This window comes from Neocloeon triangulifer, unplaced genomic scaffold (assembly GCF_031216515.1).
Source record: "Neocloeon triangulifer isolate White Clay Creek 2 clone unplaced genomic scaffold, ASM3121651v1 ptg000012l, whole genome shotgun sequence".
NCBI classification, from domain to species: domain Eukaryota; kingdom Metazoa; phylum Arthropoda; class Insecta; order Ephemeroptera; family Baetidae; genus Neocloeon; species Neocloeon triangulifer.
Window position 1 is genome coordinate 9648401 of NW_026775554.1, and position 20292 is coordinate 9668692.

At 37.1% G+C, this 20292-nt stretch overlaps 1 protein-coding gene across 3 annotated transcripts in view; it reads right to left on the minus strand.

The window, feature by feature from the left end:
• Nucleotides 1-20292, minus strand: part of LOC132197077 (uncharacterized) — a 59129-nt gene that overhangs the window by 13736 nt on the left and 25101 nt on the right. For all 3 annotated transcript variants that reach the window (XM_059620126.1, XM_059620124.1, XM_059620125.1), the window contains exons 2-3: nt 7830-7994; nt 383-544 (exon numbers count right to left, since the gene is read on the minus strand). In XM_059620126.1, coding sequence (XP_059476109.1) covers nt 383-544; nt 7830-7917 — 250 coding nt within the window. In that variant the 5' untranslated portion in view covers nt 7918-7994. The remainder of the gene's footprint in view (nt 1-382; nt 545-7829; nt 7995-20292) is intronic.

Below are 20292 nucleotides of genomic sequence, written 5' to 3' on the forward strand. Positions count from 1 at the left end.
GCAAGAATTATAGCGAAAATATTGTGTAATAAAAAATTGTAAATTATACGTAATACTTTGAAACGTTCTGGATTTGCAATTTATTTGAATTTTTGTAAATCATTGAAGAGTTTTAAAGATTAAGAGGTAATATTGTCAAAATTTTCAAAAGAATTTTAACGTGGGTTCAGAAACTGAGGTCAATGTAAGTAATTTGTTTTAACTAATAGAATATTTGATTTTAACATATCAATTAAACATGGAAATAATTAAATTAAATAAATTCAATCAATTTCAATATTCATCTCTTGATTAAAAAATTCAATATTTTGTTTAAATTTGCCTAAATTTAATTCTCAGGGTTTCGGAAATTTGAAAGAAACCTAGGAAACTTAATACTTACTGTTTGAGCAGTATTTCTCTAGTCCACATTGCTGACACCTATTAGGTGAGGACTCGCCACAATGGCAGCCTGATTGAGGCACGCAACACGCACAGTCGCTTCGACTTGCATCAAAGGGACACCTGCAGCCTGTGCTCTCTTGGGTCCACAAGTCAACTTGGTCTGGAAACACACAATCGGGCAATTACATAAGGAAAAATATTACAAATTCGAACATTAAAATATGAATCAGTTCGAGTTTAAGGCTCCATCCCCTTTAAGGCCTTCAATAAAAAAAATATGCATTCGGGTGCCAAAGAAGGCGCCGAGCTTTGGTACAATCAAGGAAACGTGCAAGGGACGAGGCGTGAAAGCAAACGAGGCTCGGATCGATTAATTTGGGTGGCGCCAAACTATTTCTAATCCCCTAATCATTACGAACGACCTCTCTCTCTCTCTCGCACTCCGGTGCTCCAGAGAGAGCTAGGGAGCCGACCCGGGGGATGCGATTTAACGGCCAGAGTAACAAGATCAGCCCCTGCGCCTACGCTCGCCTCTGCACGTGTTAAAATATTTAGTCCCCGCGCAACGGCGTCAACAGCTTCGCCGTTTTAATTTAATGATTTGCTGTGAGTGAGTGCGAGAGAGAGCTGCGAGCCAACTTTGTTGATTAATTTGGCCCTCTCCGCACGCTGCTGATGAGCGAGAGAGGCGGCGCAAGCCTTTCCCTGCTCTCTGCCGCAGAGATAGAACTGTTTATTTGATGCGCGAATACAATGCCGGGGAAGTGAGTACTCGGCAGATAAATAATTCACCTTCCATTCTGAACGCAATGAGTGCCTCTCTAATTCACATCACGCTTGTCGTACTTTGGAGCTTTATTCAATAACAAACGCCATGATGGAATGATCATTAATTTGCAAATTTCATCTTTTTATAGCCTGTTTGTAATAAAAATCGCCAACTTTTAGATTGAAAAGAGTATGAATTACATTTTATTTTATTGTGGCTTAATTAGAAAAATTCTAAATCTAATTTTATTTGTTGTAAAGAATATCAAATTTCCCCAACCATTCAGCTTTTATAAAATATCCTAAAATTTAAAAAATTTCTTTGATTAGACAATTTTAGACTCTTTTTGGTATTATATTTAACAATATCAAGTACATAATCAATAATTAAGCCAATTTTCTTTAATACAACATAGTTCAATATTGATTTATCTTCAGCTGTTCTTCAGATTGTTGAAAGAAATTGTGTTGCTTGAATTATAAAATTTTTTAGACGAATTACATGATATAAAATTACTTTTCCTGTGTCTCTTTAGTTTGTTTAGTTATTACAGATATGTCAAAGTAAAATAAAGCTGGACTATAACAAAAATAGAATAAACTTTTTTACTTCAACATATTCTTGAACCTATTCTGTTGTTGCAAATAAATTTAAATTAAATAAAAATATTATGCATGATTCATTGTAGGTTTGGTAAATAATTGTGTATGATAAATAATTATTATTTATGAATAATCGAGTATATAGAATTATTTTGAAGATTGACTTATACCATCCAAAATGATTTATTTTTCAAATCTTGTGGTTTCAACTTGTTCTTGTTATAATCATAACAAATAAAAACTCAAATTTGGAGAATATTTATATGGACCAATAGGACGAGTGCGGCAAAGAGAATAAAAGTGTTACACAACAACATTATTATATAATATGAGAATATGACTTTAAAAGAGAATCGTTCTTGAAATTGTTGCAATTCAAATTAAAACATTTATTTCATTAATTGTAAGTATTATTTCAAAAGAGCAGTGCACACTTATTTCAATTCCTTGGTATTATTATATATTATGCATATTTTTTTCTTACACAATAGTAACGTTAAAATATTTTCTATCAATTATCTGTGTGATGGCTCCGATCATCACAGAGCAAATCTCATCTTTTTTACTTGGCCAAATTTTCTTATTTGAGCTGGTAATTTATTTTAATTTTGTTTAATTCTGTTGGATCGAAACGTATTTTCTAACACTTCCCTGTGTGCTACCCGATGCGCCCAGAACAATCGGCAAAGGATCGGACTTGTTTTTGCACGCGTGGCGCGTTTTATCTGCTGCACCCACAAACACACCGCCGCCGACTACACATAATATATTATTTCGGACTGTTTGCTCAACGGATTTTGCAACGGTCTGTATTAGAGGGACGGCCGCCGACTCACGCACTGCATGGCCGAACACAATCGTTTTATGTGGTGCTGCTGGATCCTCTGCACTCCGGTTCGTTTGTTGTTGTTGCTCTTAATGAATATTCACGCCGCAGCCAAAAGCAAAACGTATGTATTCAAATTCGGTTTTTGCTCATTTGTGCAAAACAAACGGCAAAACACACACATTGTGTTTCAGCCAATTCTAAAAATCGTTAAATTTGCATCACAATATAATTTCAAGCGATTTTTTTTCATTGTTTTCCGCAAAACTTTATTTGCTGATTGAAGCCAGACAACAAAAACTCTTGCTAATTGAAATTTAACGCTGAATGTGAAAATGTATGGTTTTGTCTCTTTTTCTCTCTCCTCAAAAGCTTTCAATGCAAAAAAGCCAAACTCGATTTTTATATTAAGCACGCATGAGAAGGCACGCTAATTAATACTTTTTGTTTATTGTGTTTGCTCACTTGGCGCAAAATTAGACTGGTTCACGCAAAACAGCCAGTTTTTCAATCAAGTATGATTTATGTACGCTTATTTTATGGCACAAATATAAAGCACCACTTGTGTGCGTGGCCGCTTCAGTATAAACGCAACCATTTCCGGGTACTCAAAAGTTCACGAGTGTTTTATTATTTGGTTTTCCCCCTTTCTTAAAATAACTCTTCACTAATTTGAGTAAATATAATATTTTAAGTAACATAAAATTAGAGCATTGATTTTATTGATAAAATTTCAAGTTTAAAACGTAAAATAATTTAAATTTTCATTACAATAAATATCAGTCAAATCCATTCCATGATCTAATGACGCCAGCTAATTATTTTTTATCAAACTATTCACCTCATTCAAAAAACAGAAAAAAACTTTACCGTCAAATAAGCAAGTTAATATGTAGCTAAAAAATTAGCCCAATGAATTTTGATGCATATTATTTGTATCACTAAAAATTCCTTAAATTTTTATTGAATTAAAAAGGAATTTCGTTTAAATTTGTGTCTGGTAAAATATCTGAAGAAACACGGAAAGAAAAAATTAATGCCACAATTGAATATCACAATTGAAAATTGCCTCCAAAGTTATGAGAAAAATTGAGGAATTCATGAGGCCCAATTTTCTTGTCAGCAACCTTATAGTAGCCGTTGTTCTCACACCAGCAGATGACAGAGCGGATTTAACAGAAGAGAAAAAATTGCACTCGTGGCAGTTGTGTGGAGTGATGAATGGGTCAAGCAGGAGTGCACTTCAAAAGCGGCGGCCGCTATTGTGTGGGGCGCGTAAAATGCAAATTTTGGCGCAGCCCCGCGCCGCACTCGGCAAAGAAATCCGGTCTCTCTCATTGTGTTAAGTCTTTCAAGTACCACTCTTAAACTGCGAGAGAAGGCCTGTGTGCCGTGAAATTTCATTGCTGCTTTGCTCATTTGGCCGAATGAAATTTTTTTTCCTTCGTTGAGAGGAACGAAAATTGCCGCTGTTTTTTATTCCACTCCCAAACAACACAATGCGCTCTTGCTTTTTATTTGGCGGGAAGAAAAGGAGAGCGCGCGCCGATGGAGAAGTAATGAAATTGGGCTTCGCGAACAGATTTCCCAAGTCGGGAAAAGCACCAGAGTCGTTAAAGCGCCTCTCCAGCCCGGTAATCGCCGCAAAGAAAATGACACTCTCAAAAATAAAACTGCACCAAAACCCTTTTCATGGTAATTTTACCAGCAGAGATGTTGAATGGAGAGGCGGATTCACAAAATAAAGTAATAAATTGGATGCTGAATTTTCATCCAATTTAAAGAACAAGATGCTAAATGGTGAATGTTTGAGAACGTGGGGTTCACTGGCGGCTCTTCATCACCCTAAATATTTGATTTGATCATCTTTATTTTTTTTGCAGATAAAGGATAAACATGGAAAAATATTATAATTATAATAAGTTAAAAAATGGAGAATAAACAAATAAATTTAAAAAAATTGATTGCTCTGAGGATAATTTTTATTTTAACATTTGGGTAGATTAAAATTTAAAGTGGATAGTACATATAAACTGTTTTAAAATAATACATGTACCAAATTAATATGAAGTTAATCCAAAATATAAAATGATGATCACAAAGCTTATTAGTGTTAGATGATATTTTTGAAAAACTTTTTTTAATTTGGAAATGAAGAAGTCAGGCTGGAAAAAAGTTGGCTCAATTCAACATTGTGGATCTCCCTTCAACATCTCCATACAATTTTTACGATCCGTGCAGGCAAGCAGGAGAACATAATTCGAATTTAAAATCGTCGCATCCCCTCGCCAATGTCGCAAGTCACGTTTCCCGTTAGGCGAATATATTATATTCTTTCGGCTTAAAAAAGTAGATTGAAAAATAATCCCACTTGTTTGAAAAGTCTTGAGCCCCGATAAAAAATGTCATCGCCTGCGACAAAGGCAATTTAACTTTGCCTGTGTAACTTTCTGAATAGCTAAGAGGCTCACATAATTCGAGACGGCGGAGTGACGAGAGATGTTTGCCATCAATCAATCAGCCGCGTGCGCGTCACTGGCCTACCTCGGATGTGTGTCGCTTTTGAATTTATGTATTCGTCGGTGCGGCAACTCCATTATAATGCACGCAGGGCAGGGTCGACCGCGTCTTGAGCCTCGACTGTGCGCGCGACACCTCCACGCCTGATTGATTTTTGCGCCGCCCTGAATGCAAAAGCGTCTGCAGCCGTGCACTGCGAAATGTGCTCATTCACATCCGAAACACGCGCCAACTGTCAGTGTTTTTCTTGTGCGCCAAGTGGAAGTGTAATCATCGCCAGTCAAATGAGAGCGTGATCGATGGGAAAGCGCACAGCTTTTGCGGCTCTAATGGTGATGAGCTCCATTTGCGCTTCGGATCCGCACCCGCGGCTATCAATTCACGACCTTTTGTTATGCCAAACCATTTCGCATAGTGAAATGGCAAACACAAAGTGAGCGAATCACGCACATTAATAATTATAAAATCACAAAACCAACAATATTTTTGCAAATAAATTGTTTGAAATCAAAAATTGAATGTAAACAATGTATTGAAACAATGTGGAAAAAAATAAACAATAATAAAAGTTTGATTAAAGGTACCCAACAAAAACACGTTAAGTTAATTTGGTAGTTGTGCTTTTCATGTAAAAAAATGATATTAATTAGAATTGCAGTTTGAAATTTTTGCATGAATCCTGAGGGCAAAAAATTGGTATAAAAATATTAATTTTGCTGCGGTTTGGTTGCACGGAGTTTTAATTTCCGCATATACTTCGAGATGAAATATGTATTTTTATTGAAATTTTATTGCCATTTGATAATAACAGAGTATACTTAATATTATTTCAACTGCTCACTTCGTTTTTCAGTGCCTGAACATATTTGAACCGCCACTGTTAAAAATACATCATTTTTTTATGTATTCTGATATAAAATTTGTTTCTTGTAAAAACTCCAACAATAATTATCTCCTCTATAATGGAGTCGTGTGTGAAAATTTAAAAACATTTTTTTTATACAAACAAAAATATGCGTGCAAAAAAATTTTTAAATATTTTTTTTCGGTTAAAATTAAATTTATTTCCGCAAATAATATCATAGAGTCTTGAGTGCGTTATTAAGAATATTATTACGCCTTCGGCTTTTGATAAAGCAAATTAATTTATCTTTGAAAAATCAACTTGCCATCAAATTATCGCTTTTATAGCTCACGATCACCAGGGAAAATCGCTGTTTAAAGAAAATGATCAATTTTTTTTTTAATATTTTTTCATACGAGTTAAACTTCATTTAAAGTAGAAAGCACGTTTTATTTGGATATGCGCATGATAAGATAAAAAGGTGAAATCTGTGGACCCCTTTTAGCTTGGCGGGTGAAAAAGGGTTTGTGGCAAAATCTAATTTGACGCGAGTATCTGACGCAGCACGCGCCGATAACACGCTCTCGGAGATCACGAGCTTGTCATAGTGGCGTTTGATATGGCAGTCGATGTCGGACGTTGATGATACTCGATTCGGATGCCGTTGCCTCTCACAATGTGCACATTATCATGCGAAAAGCGACGGCGCGCATCACAATGAGCGCGTTCTCCATTGTGCCGCAACACAATTTGCAATCAAACCTCCATTGACCCTGTTCAAAGGCGCGCGCTTAAATTTGAGAGAAGCTCTCTTTTCGCCCCCGAATTTCATTTGTTCGTCACGCGCACATGTCACGGTATTGATATTTATATTCTTTTCTGCCCTGGTAATTACATGCTGAATTTTCGACTGAGTTTTGACTGCCAAATTTTTCACCATGGTTTAATTCGACGCTGTAACGTTTGGCTGATCAAAAAGGCTTAATGAATTTTGTGTATGGGAGGCCTTTGAATCTGCTGCTCAACCGGCCATGGGAGTTTGAACTTTATTGAACGTACAATTTCCAACTATGGCCCCAAATTACAAATTAAATACTGTCATTAACATAAAGTCGTAAAAACCAAAATGGTTTTGATAGAACTTTAAATCAATTACATATATTTCTCAATTAACAAATATTGAAAGGATATTTTTCAGGCATTTACACCACAGCAAAATCGTTTGCTAAATCTAATTCAAATGATGAAAAAAAACTGATTGTATTTTTTATCCCAAATATTTGCTCTTAAAAATTTTTGTTATTTCATATATTTAAAATCCTTTACACAGAGCCACTGTAAGCAGATTATTTTGCTTTTTTTGCTTTTACATCGATAATTTTTTTTTAATTAGGCTACACCAAAAATTTGGAGGCAACCACATACATATAAGTGAAAAAAGGAGATCTACCATTGATCTTGAGGTTTCATTATCTAATTGAAGACCATTTTTGGATGTATATTTATTTTTTATACTAAACAAAAAAAGATACAGCAGTTAAATTTGAAAAATATCGAATTATAAAATTATATTGTTAAAGAATAAATAATTAGTAAAAAAACTTAATTATTATTAAAAAAAAAATAAAAGAAAAACATAAACATGGACTCTTGTCTTACTAAAGTCCATGCTAATATTTTTACAAAATTTGTTAACAAAAGATCATAAAGTAAGCTTTAAAAAGTATAAGGTTTTTTGTATGTAAAAAGAGAGGATATTTCTTATTCAAAGAAAGAAAAAAGGAAATTTTTCACTTCATGCTTAAATAAATTTCCCATCTTTATTGAGAGGAATGTTTATTTGTAAGAGAGAAAAGGAAGAGGCAGAAAATGCGGAAAACTCACTGTTGCTGTCCAGATAGATGGGCGTCCAGAGCACCTGCGAGGCCGCCGTCTCCAGCACCACAAAGAGGAGCAGCAAATGAGCGGACATGACGGGGTGTTGTTTTATTGATGCTTGCGGGGCTGAGAGCGAGATGAATTGCCGCAGCGGGCTGGCATGCTTCCTACCTGTCAACAAAACAAAGGGGTTCACCCGTGGGAAGCGAAACAACTGCAAATATGAATTATACATAATATTATTCAAGCAGACGATAAAAAGCGGCAGAGCAGCAGGTGTATATGAATATCCATCCCGCGCTTATCGCGGGCGTCTTCATGTTTTATTCAGCGCTTTGGGCTTTCCAGCAATTTGTGCTGTTTTGGCTGAGCTGCTCGTGAGCCAATTGACCCGGCCGGCGTGCAAATAAGATTTGGCTTTTCTCTGCGTTTCGTTTGGCTCGTTTGTTTTGACAGATGCTTCGCGAGCGGGAAGGGAAAAGTTGGACGAACCAATTTTTCCCAGCGGGTGCGACTACGGCTTTGTCAAAAAAATGAAAATGGCAGTCATGGATTTTCGCGTTCCACTGATTCAATTATTTAACTGCCGCTAGAATACATTTACCCACACCGTCGAATGAATTTCAGCAAAAACGTTCCACCAAAATTGCCAATTTGCAATTCACATTACTTTTGGAAATTGGTTAAAAAAAGGTCCGAAATTAAAATATATTTAAAGTGTTTTAATCAAGCCTTTATTTTTTTGGAAAAGTAACATGCTTGATGAAAACATTCAAAAGCTTTTTAACGGCCAAACAATTCTGACGCATTTGAATTTTTCATTTCGGCTGTCCATACGAAATGAGGTCCATACGAAATGAGGGCGACGTGGGTGTGAAAAAACAGATGGCTCATACCAGAGCAACTCTTTTGCACATATTCACGACCCTGCCTGCTTTCCGTATCAATTTTCCAATACATGCATCATGCGGAACATTCGCCGCCATTATTCGAGCTTCACTGGGTTTCAGAGGCGCGGGGGTGTGCGACACATCTCGTCGTTTTTTATTACCACTCGGAGATGACCTAATGATTTTCTCCGAGGGCATAATGATATTGCGGGCTTCTCTTTCTCCAGCAGCAGCAACGTTTTATCAGGTAGACGGAGAGGAAGCGAGGAACGAAGATGCCTTTCTGCCTCGCTTCTTTCCTACCCCCGGTGACATTTTATTACTTCACGGTAATAAATTTCGCGCTCATGCAAACTTTATATTGAAATGGGATGAAATATTGCCGACAAAAGTTAGCAGGGCTCGGTGATTTTTTTCCCCTTTTGCATGCCGAGGCGACCAAGCAAGGATGCGTGGATGAAAATGTTTTTAAATTGATTTATCATATTTTTAATGATCTTTTATATGATATATTGCTAAAAAAATTCTACATAGTACCTTTTTATAAAATAAAAAATCAGTCAACTTCAATTTTCCTTTATATTTAAATAAATAATTAATGATTTAAAAGTGACAAGGACTTGATCAAAAACACGAACATTCTAAATATATTCAGACTGAAGACAAACTTTTTTTAAATATGTGTTTTGTTTCATTGATGTCTTTTCATGGTGAAATTTCGACTGAAAATCACATCAGATAAAAATAATCAAAACATACACTGTTCTAAGAACATCATATAAGCTCATAAATTAAAAAAGTTGCAAAATCTTTGAAAATTCTTCTCTATTTTAAGATATTTTCTCCAAACTGTAATTCTCACAAGGAGGAAGTTACAAAGTTTATGATCTCTAATTTCAGCTGAAGGGAAATGAAGTTATTTTCACCCTAGGTATATATTATAGACTGTGCAAGTAAAAGTTCAAACCAAATAGATATATATATATATATATATATATATATATATATATATATATATATATATATATATATATATATATATATAACTTAGTTTAATTAGAGTTGCTTCAGATTCCTCTGAGAACTGTGGGCTTAATTTTGAACTTTATAAGCAGTGGCAAAATTCAGAAGCGAGACTTGACGAGAGCGCCTTGCATATTTTAAAACAGATACAGACACGCGTGCTCGCACAATTTCTAATTTACTCCGGCGCACGAGCACACATGCGGGTCTCATTAAAACGAGGAGATAAGTAATCTCCATTCATTATAACGACGGGCACACAAACAGCAGCAGTTTACTGGAATGTGTGCGTTTGCGGTCTCTCCTCGCGCACGTAGCGAGAGAAACGCACGCGCCTTGATGCAAAATTTCAAAAGTGGGTTAAGCACTGGCCTTTTTGCAGTTTTTATTTGTGTGAAAAGCGGGCCGTACTGTTGGTACCTCATACATCACGCCGCGAAAAGAAGCAGCTGAGCATCAGGGAGTCATTAAAAGAGCTGCCTCTAATTAAGCATTCACGACCCTGCTGCCACGTTATTGTAAATTAAAATTAACGCTATTCCCCGGTAACGAGTCCCCATTAAATTTGTCCTTTATTATTCAAATTGGCGCGCGTAAACACGGACGGCAAAATAATTATCAAGCAGGGCGGTCCATTTGCGCGAGGCTTCAACATGCAGAGAGAGCAGGGGGGAATTTATTACCATTTTTTTTTTTATATAATTCCGCGAGCTTTTTCTCTGCCAGTCAGACGCGTTGTAAACAAAACACGTTTTGAAAAGAGAGGGAGCTTTTAATTTGTGCGAGGAGGTGGAAAAAAATAATAAAATGGTGTGGATCTCTTGCATCGCCTCATTCTTTCTTTCTTTCTTTCTGAAACGGGTGTTTTTAGGTCAGGACTGCTGCATTTTCCGTCTTACTTTTTAATTAAATTCTTATCTAGCGCTCGCCGTGTGGTGCATCTGCATGCAGGAAAGAATTACACGTTATTGTGCTTGCATTTGAGATCTGCGTCAGACGTGATTAGGCAAATGAGATGCTGTTTGACCTCTGCCTAGGGCGTATATGAATAGCGAGTAACTAGACTAATAAATACGCCGCTGTAACTCAATTCGTGTTGAAAATTACTATTCACTTTTTGCTTAGAGATATTGCAATATTTATAAACTCAAAATGTTCAAAAATCTTGAAGAATAATATAAAACAGGTTTAATTATACCTGTGTTGTATATTTTTAATTAGTTTAAAAAATATATATTTTTTTCAGGTTGATACAAAATGACTTATTGGCCCTTTCTTGAGCTTCCAATCTTCCTTCTTTTTATTTATTTGTTGTTTATTGCTTTATATTCATCAATTAATCATTATTTTTGTATTAAATTTTGATTAAATAGCTCATTGAACTTGTTGGTTTCAAGCAACTTGTCATTGGTGTCAGTTTTTCTCCAGAATGTTTATTCTCAAAACAATGTGATTTGAGAAAACAGCCCAATTGTTATTTTAGTCAAACACGCGTTTTGATTGGCAAATCGCGTTCTGCTGTGGCACTAATTAGCTGCGTCTTAACACGTTGCCAAAACATCCCCGAGTGCAGCTGCCAGGAGCTGCGGAGCATGACTTTAAGTGGCGAGGTTGGTTTGCTTGCTTTGCGCCGTCTTGCCGTGCACAAATACACCATCGAGCCTCCGTCAGCAGCAGCTAAACATTCCACCGCAGCAAGCATTACGCAGGGAGAAGAGAGACTGTTTTTGTTTACCTCAGCCCAAGTTGGCCCGCAGAGTTTGGCTATGCAAATGAGGCGATGATGCGAGTCGGATTAGTAAAGCAGGAGGCGTTTACATGCCATTCGGAAGAGCCACTACAATTTTTTGCCTACTCGCAAAAATCTCTCTCGATAGAGCGGACGGAAATTCGACTTGTTTGCTTTCGCCTGTTTGCCCACGGCCGTATATGCGCATTTGAGACTGACAAAGTGCGTGCGGCAAAATTTGCATATTTGATCCCGGCGTTGACACACTCCGGGGATTTTGTTTGGCTGAAAATTAATTAGCCGCGTTGAAATGTGTTTTTATTGCACTCACGTGTAATTATATATTTTCTGGGTACATATAACAATAATTATTATTCTTTAAAGTTAATACTACAATGATTGGCTCTAGTAAATTACAGATCACTCATAAAAATAGAGGTAAAGATTTTTTTGCACAAAACAAGTAATTTTAGGTTATTCCAAACATGAAATTTTCCACACCACTTTTTAATATTATCATTGTGACAAAAAAATTGTAAATTATGGCTCGTGTTTCAGCCTGAAAATAGCCGCGTGATAATTTCCACCGTGATTCGTGTCGGCATATTTTGAATAATAAAACAAAATCTTTTCAGCCCGTTTGTAACAACGTCCGCTAATTACACCAGCTGCCTTTAATCTATGGGACGTGTAAATTAAAGGGATCCGAGCGGGCCGGCCGGCGGTTGCAGGGCGATTCATAAACAGCGCGATAAAGTAACAAAGCCCCATCGGCCGGCGCTAATTCCACGCGTGGCTAACTCGTAAATCAGAGCAACGAGATATCGGCAGCAAAAATGGCATTAGCCTGGGTGGGCCGGCGGCGTTTAATGGCTTCGCCCGCCCGCCCGGCCGAGCCATCAACGACAGCAGTCGCTTTTAATTATGCTTTGTGCGACACTGCTTCATATTTTATTCAGCAGGTGGATCGCGCGTTCTCTAATTGGCTTTCTCCAGATGCAAATCGAGATGGTGGTCGTTTGATGTTGCGTTCAATTCGCGACTGCATTTGCATGACCGCACACATATAATTTTAAGCGAGGCTTCAGTCAATAGAACCGGCGGACAAACTTTTGATTCGCCCCTTTGCTCTTTGTCTGCCGCTTTTTCGCTCTCTTTTTGACAGCAGCCGTTTGGCTTTTCACGCGCCGCTGCTTTTCCTCTTTCGGCAACGTGCGATCTAAATTTTAAATTCTTTTGCATTTGACTACGCAACTGGCGGCGCTCCAACTCCACCTTTCGCTGTCAGGTATATTATGAAAAGAAAACGAGCTCTGAGAAAACGAGAGCAAAAGAGAGATTTTAATGATATGGAAACTCCACTGCCTGGAATTAATAACATGCAAAACATCCTTGAAAACTGACTTTGTAGAATAATTCAGAAAAGCAAAAAAACCTCTGCAAGTTTAATTTAAAAAAATCTCCTAAATTTACGAACGAAGTTATAAAAAAAACATTATTTTCTTGATAAAAGAAAAAAATCCAATCCTAAATTTGACTGTTCCAGCCTTTTTAAATTGTCCTTAAGTCGTATCATACAATATTTTCCCTTTATTTGGAATTTTATATCTTTTTTTCCCGAAACGAGCAGTCGGGCACACATTTATGTTCACAGATAAGAATAACAAAATCCCCAGCTTGTGTGAATAGAGAACAGCAAGGCAAGCAGGCCGCCGGACCGTCCGACGATCCGACTGCGAAAACAAAGACAAGGGACCAAACGTACGCTGCAGCATAAATTCGCGATCCCAACGGAGATTTCGAGAGTAAGCCAGATAAGTGGTTCTTGAGTGGGTTTTGTCCGGTGCCTAAAACGCAAGCCGCGTTTGCCAACCCACCAGAGAGATAAATACATTTGGATGGAAAGCGTGCGGCTGCGGCGATAAATTCGCTGTCTCGCTGCGTGCTCTGTGTCTCATTCACCGGAATATTGAAATCGATAGGCGCGCCTCTATTTATTGGCAGATGAGATAGATAGATACACGAGTCGGTGACACGCAGCGAGGCGCACTGCCAGGAAGGAAAAAAAACGCCAGCGTGAAAGCGGCAGAAAGATTGCTTTTTTGCTCCCATTGCCATGCATACAAGTACGATCCGCAAATCCAAAGCTTTTTCATTCAAATATAGACATTTTTTATTGGCGTTACAAAACTGGAAATATCTCTATTTCTAAAAGTTTATAAGGTTCAAAATCATCTTCAAAATAAGTGTTTCACTTGCAGCACTTGAAAATAATATTAAATGTAAAATAAAATTTATAACAAAGAAATCAATAATAAATTATATAATGTATGCAAACGAAACTGCAGCTAAATCCCTTTTAATACTAAAAATATTAAAATTATTACTACTCTCACTATAAATTTCAATAAAAACATCCTTTTCCTGAATCTTTTCCCTTCCCTTCTAGTTTTCAGCTCGTTAGTTTGTCATTATCGCGTAGACCAAGGATTCGCAAGAAAATATTAAAAATTTTCATCAAGTCAAAATAAATCATAATAATTAATAACAAATAAATTTGGTTCCTGGTGCACCACCAATAAAGGGTATAGGCTGAAATAGCTCAGTGACTATTCTAATCCTTTTTTTTTTAATGATTCAAGTGTAACTTTTTAATTTCACAGAATAAGTACCTACGTCAATCAGTTAGCTTTCGCCAGCAAAGAAATAACTTTATGATTTCATACATCTCAGAAACGTCAAAGTTATCAAAGAGCAGCTTTGTGTTATAAACCAATAAAAACTCAGCCGTCGCTCCACTTTCCGGCCGGCATCAATAATTCCAATAATTCCAAGTCACTTTGGCAGTTGGGTTTTTCTTTCTTAGCCGCTAAACTGGGTCTGCACTGGCGGAAAGCTAGACTCCCCAGATGAATATTAAGTAGTCGTGAATGTACACAGAAAGTTCAACTGGATAAAGTGGCAAATATATTTAAGGCGAGCAGCAAGAAATCCGCTCGATGCTGGAGAGAAAAAGATATTGCATGTGCACGCGGCGAGAGCGGAGCTTTTGTTCGCGGGTATAAAAGGGCCAATATAATTTTTATCTGGGGCTCAAAGTCTCTTTTGTTGCGCTCTAAATGCTCTTTTACTCTTTAATTAGGCCCAATTACAGGAGAGGACTTTCGAGTTCACGTTCCAGCCTGCCTACCCCGAGTGAGATGAATTGGACCACTTATTTCCTGTCTCTTACTGGTGTTAATTAAGTGACAGAATCACAAAAGGATTCTAGAAAGACCACAAGCATACAAATTAATCAACAATTTTAAATTAAAATCTTCTATGAAACTATATATAAGTTTTGCAAGATTGAAGCAATAAAAATAAAGAAAATATCATTTTTCCAATTAATTAACTGCGACCAAGAAAAGTATATATCTATCATTATTCTTTATTCTTTAGGTTTTGATTGAGTTGTAGAGAAAATCGATGAGAAAAACACAAGAAACGTAGTGAGTGACTCTTGAAGATATTCTCGCGCTGCTTTATTGGCTTTCCGCAATCGAGTCAGCGAGCGCGGAATAAGCAGGATGGGGAGTTGAGCCTTGAACAAAGGCAATATTGTAATATGCATATAAATTGAAAAGATAAGTCTGGTATTGAAGAGCCATGATGGAGTTCAGCCTGAATTGTGGCCTCGTTATGGTGATGTAGCGTGATTTCGACCCTTGATATTTTCGACGGATCGCGAATTTATTCCCATGGCAGGTCTCACGGGACGTGGGCGGCGCTGACATGTACATTTTCCTCGGTGAGAAATTAGGACGTCAGCCGCAACAAGTCCATAAAGCACGTAATAAAGTCGCGCGATTATCTCGGCTCTCTCTCACTCAAAAATCCAAATTACGCGTACATACATAAACCATTAAATTTCCACCGAGTGTTTGTAAATTATTTCCGCAGCAGCGCTGAGAGATAAAATAAAATTATGCCGGGCGAGCGAGCTCTGGCACTAAAGAGGGTTGTAACGCAAAAGTTTGTTAATGGCATACTATATACCAACTTTTGTTTCGCCAAAATGCCCCAGATAACCGAGATAGGAAATGTTTAATTATTCCCCGACGCTCTCACTCTCTATTCGAAAAACGCATGTGGACGTGAATAAATTCAAATTATGGTCGCGCGGCAAGAACCAGTTTCATCATCAGCTAGGCATAATCAATCTTGCTTAAATGCGCAATAAAAAGTGGCGCCGCACTTTCGAAAGGTGAGGGATAAACGCAAGCGAGCGAGCCCGCCAATCATCCATCACAAGCCCGAACGCCGGCAGCCCGTCTTGACGCCAACTTCATTAAAGAGGCGAAAGAACGCCTGCCGCTGAGTGAGCTATGCAACTGGCCCGACGTTTTTGGTACACGTGTTGCATAAAACTTAACCTTCTTCAGGTCACAAGTTAGATTGGAAAGTCTCAAAGAACCATGAAACTGAATGGGAGTAAAATAAATTGGATCAGCGAAAAAAGAGATGACTACAAACATTTTCTCCCAAAATCTTTCTGATCTATCCATTTATTTTAGGTTTTCCTTTAACATTTACCTTTTTTAATGGGAAAAAAAATATAATTAACGTTGATAATATCAAGAGCAAAAATTAGTCAACAAATTTCATGATTTTTTTTCCTACATCAAAAGCCTTACGGATTGTTGGATTAATTTTCCCTTGTAGGTGCTGTTTTCTCATTTAAAATAGCAAATTTTTATTTCAGATTCTGTTTTCTGTTGTATAATTGCCTGAAAGCACGGAATGGCTTAATTTGAGGAGTGCCCATTTGAGACACGCACTTCATCAATTTTGCGTTGCCAAATTTGCGATTCAGAGGCGGCGGGCGGGCGACGCTGGTGAAATTCAGCGTGAAATTCGCTTGTGCCGCGGTCGTTTGAGTGAAGTGCGTCCATTAATTTAGGTGGGATATTGTTTGCCCCAAATGGCACGTGCTCGCATTTCTGCGGCTATTGTACGCCGACCGACCATCCGTCCCTCCGTCCAACAAAAGCTATACACGAGAATCTGGCGGCATCGCTCTCGCAGTTGTGATTCTGCTAGCTGCGCCTGCCGCAAAACACGCCCACCTGGGGTGCGGTTAAGTAATAACAAGTAACGAACCTGCTTCACGGATCCCTGAAGTAATGAGAATACGCGTCGAGAAGCGGGGCCTCCTTGATGAAGGCGCCCTACTTCTCAAACCATGAATATACATTCGCCCCGACGCACGATGTAATTTGCAAGTACCTGCTTTTGCAAATGTGAAGAATCAACAAAAAGACCACAGAAACAGTAGCAGTGTCTGAGAGCTTCGTGAAATTTTTCATCTTCCTCATAATTTCCAATACATAATAAGTTGCCTAGTTCATTTTTGGAAAGAGTGAGAAATAAGTCAAATCTTTGAAACAAGGAATTGCACATCAATATTTTGTTTATAAACTTTTAAACTATCAATTAATTTATAAGTTCTCTCAATGTTGAATTATTTTATTAAAAAAAAAAAAAAAATATAGGATACCCTGATTTTCTCGAATAAAAAAAAATACTTGTAATAACACAGGTAAAATAATTAAGTTTTAACAAGAAGTTTCAGCAATTATTTTAATAAGGAGATTTTATTCCCTTTAAAATTGGATATAAGAAATTGCATTCAGATTTGAATGGAGATTAACAAAAATAATAACAAATATATTGCCACTATTGATTCAAATTCAGGAAGTGGAACTGATAGTCTATTTTACAAATTAAAATCAACATTTCCTTTATTACGTTTTTGTGAGTGGCTTCATTTTTTTAAAAACCCTTTTAAGTTTCTTAAAGAATAAATTTTCATAAATTTTTTTTCTTCTAAAAATGGAAAAAAAATATTTTCATTATAATAATTATTTTAAACTATAATCGAATTAAATTTTGTATTAAAAGAAAAGCCGTTTCAATACATTTTGTGATACTCATAATGTTCTCTTAATAAAGTAACTTGATTTGTCCAGATAATTAAAATTCTATAAAATATCAGCATATTATTATAAAAATGTCTTGGTGATGTGAAATGGTTAAATAACTTGGTTTTATTTAGAATGCTCGGAAACTAATTGGGCAAAACACCCACGCCAAAATTGTCAGTCCTGCTAATTAACTGGCTCACGTGGTTCTGGTGGCCTGACTTGGGGGTTGCTTGATCCGCAGGCCAGTTATCTAGAGCTCCTCGTCGGCTATGGCGACGCGTGTGTGCTCAAACACAAGCAGCCATGTAATATCGGGGGGCAAATGAGATGTAGGGTCACGGCTGGTTGCCTGCCTACGTGCACCGCCTCGATGCCCACCGCCGCCGCCACCGAGCAGCCGCCGCAAATTATCCGCTCGCACATCCATCCGCGCAACGTCTATGCGGGCTGCACTATCTTATAGCGTCGTCATCCGCCACAACTCGTGTGCCAGAGTAAATATAAATAAAATAAAAGGGCCGTCCGGGCTCGAACCTTGGCCGCGCTGCTTGGCACGGCCTAAAGTGAATAAGTAATAATTTATCGCGCCTCTGTGGGCAGCAAAAAAGAAGGTCTCCCGGCACATGTGCCTCGAGCAAACTCGCACGTACATGTTTCAAATGTGTGCGGAGAATTCCGACCCAAATAATGTTCCTCGGGAGGGAAATTTCGCGGTTTGTGTGTCTGTGTGTACGGCAGATTTTTTTTTATCCTCTACGCAGTTTCGTGTTACTGAAAATCCGTTTGAGCGAATGTGCTGAGGGATGGCGACGTTGGTTGATAATCACCTTTGCAAAGTCGAGCTCCCCATGTTGGCAGCCAGCTCAGGTTACCTCCGAACGCTTTGAAGCATTTAGAGAGATTTACTTCGCGATCACAATTAATATGGCTTCCTTTGAAATTCCCAGATTAATTATCACGGCATTATTACTCATCTTACGAACCGATGCACAGCAGTCTCTTTGCTCAAAGAGATGAAATGTAATTTGGCGCAAGGGTGATACTAAAAAGTAAACATCGAAGGAACGAAAAATTTGATTATTGCTCAAGGCTGCAATACTACATTTTTTCAAATATTATAGCAGTTCATTCAATTTTAAATTTATAATCACAATTTAAAATATCATATTCAAAACCATTATTTTAAATTCAAGATTTATTTGCTTTAAAAATTAAAAATTTAAATATATTAAATTGCAATACAAAAACTTCAAACGCTAATATTTCTTAATAAAATTAACAAAGGGTTAGTCTGGGGTTAGTTATTGAATTATGAAGCTGAAATTTAAAGCTTTGCCAAAAGCATTTAATATGGTATTTAGCGTATTTAGTTTTTCAGATATTTAATTATTTAGTGTGAATATACCCGTAAAATATGAAAAATGCATATATTCATGGCACGTTTCCATAGTCTTATCTTATCAATTTGTTTAGTGAAATTTTTTGTATACCCTTTTCTAAAGCACGTGGTCAAGCGTAATTTTTTTGCAGTTTCATTCTTGCCAAAAATTAATAAAGGCGTGTTCCTGGATTTTGCCCTCTGCAAATGCATTCTCTCAATTTTCAAGAGTTTGTCCTCGACGAGGAAATTTTAATTAAAAGAACACTCTATGGCGAAAGAGGAATGCGAGTATAGTTTTTCAATTTAAATGAGACCGCTTGGATAACAAGGTTTCGAGTGCCCTCGCAGTGTTAACTAAACAAAGCGAGAGAGAGCGGAAAGTAAGCAATAAACGTGCTCAAAGTGCTTTTGGATGATCAAACACACTTTCGAATTTCCCCAAGGCGTCTCCACATTAGGGATGGAGCGCGCGCCGCTGTTCGAGCATCATCAAGAAGCGTTTTTGGCTGGGCGCAAAAAGTTTATTTTTGCAACAAGCAGACGCTTCTCACTTTCCCAAAGGTCTGTGCAGCACAAAAGGCGTGCCTGGCAGTTCAGTTTCACGGCGGGCCATTCATCCAGACCAATACTCTCATTACTCAGCGCTTTGTTTTCTCCCGAGCTAATGGAAAGTAATCCAAAAGCGCGCACGCCTCCGAGCACCTTCAAAGATTATCACTGCTCTCTGATGTTTCAACTGCGAGCGGATACAAGTAATTTTGTGTATTTGCTCTTTTGCACTTACTCAACAACTCATTTTTTGTGGCAGGCAAAAAAAGTGTATTGAGTTTCAAATTAACTCGTTTTTTAAATAACAATTAATTAAAAACAAATTTATCCTTCTTGAATTTATAAATCTAACTTGGTCAAGATTTGCAGTCCTTTTCCAAGATCATTAAACAAGATATTTAAATTAAATACAAGAAATAATAACCAAAATTGAGCAAACACACTGTGACTAGAATTATAAAATTCTTCAAGTTATAAAAGAAATAACATGAACATTGAATTAGCAATTATTTATTATTAATATTCAAATTCTCTGTTATTATGATTTTTTTTTATTATTGCGGTTTATTTGTCCAAATTTTTGCATCACATTGATTACATTCAATTGTTGAACACAATTTATTTGCAAGGAAAAGGAATTGTTGGAAAAAATGGCACCACCACAAGCATGAATTTTACTGAAACTTCCGAAATCTAAAGACTCCATCCGCCACAGTGAGCTTTTTAATTTTTTTTTTAATAAAGTATATTTCGTATATTTATTTGAAAAGAAAATTACAAGTCCGGCCAACTCCAATAAAATTGTATTATCCTTAATTTTTCACGTCATTGAAATTGATAGAGCCGCTTTTTCTCATTGGATAAAACAATAATTGAAACACGGAAAAAATCCATTTTTACTTTCCTTGTTCACTTTTTCCTTCAAAATTTA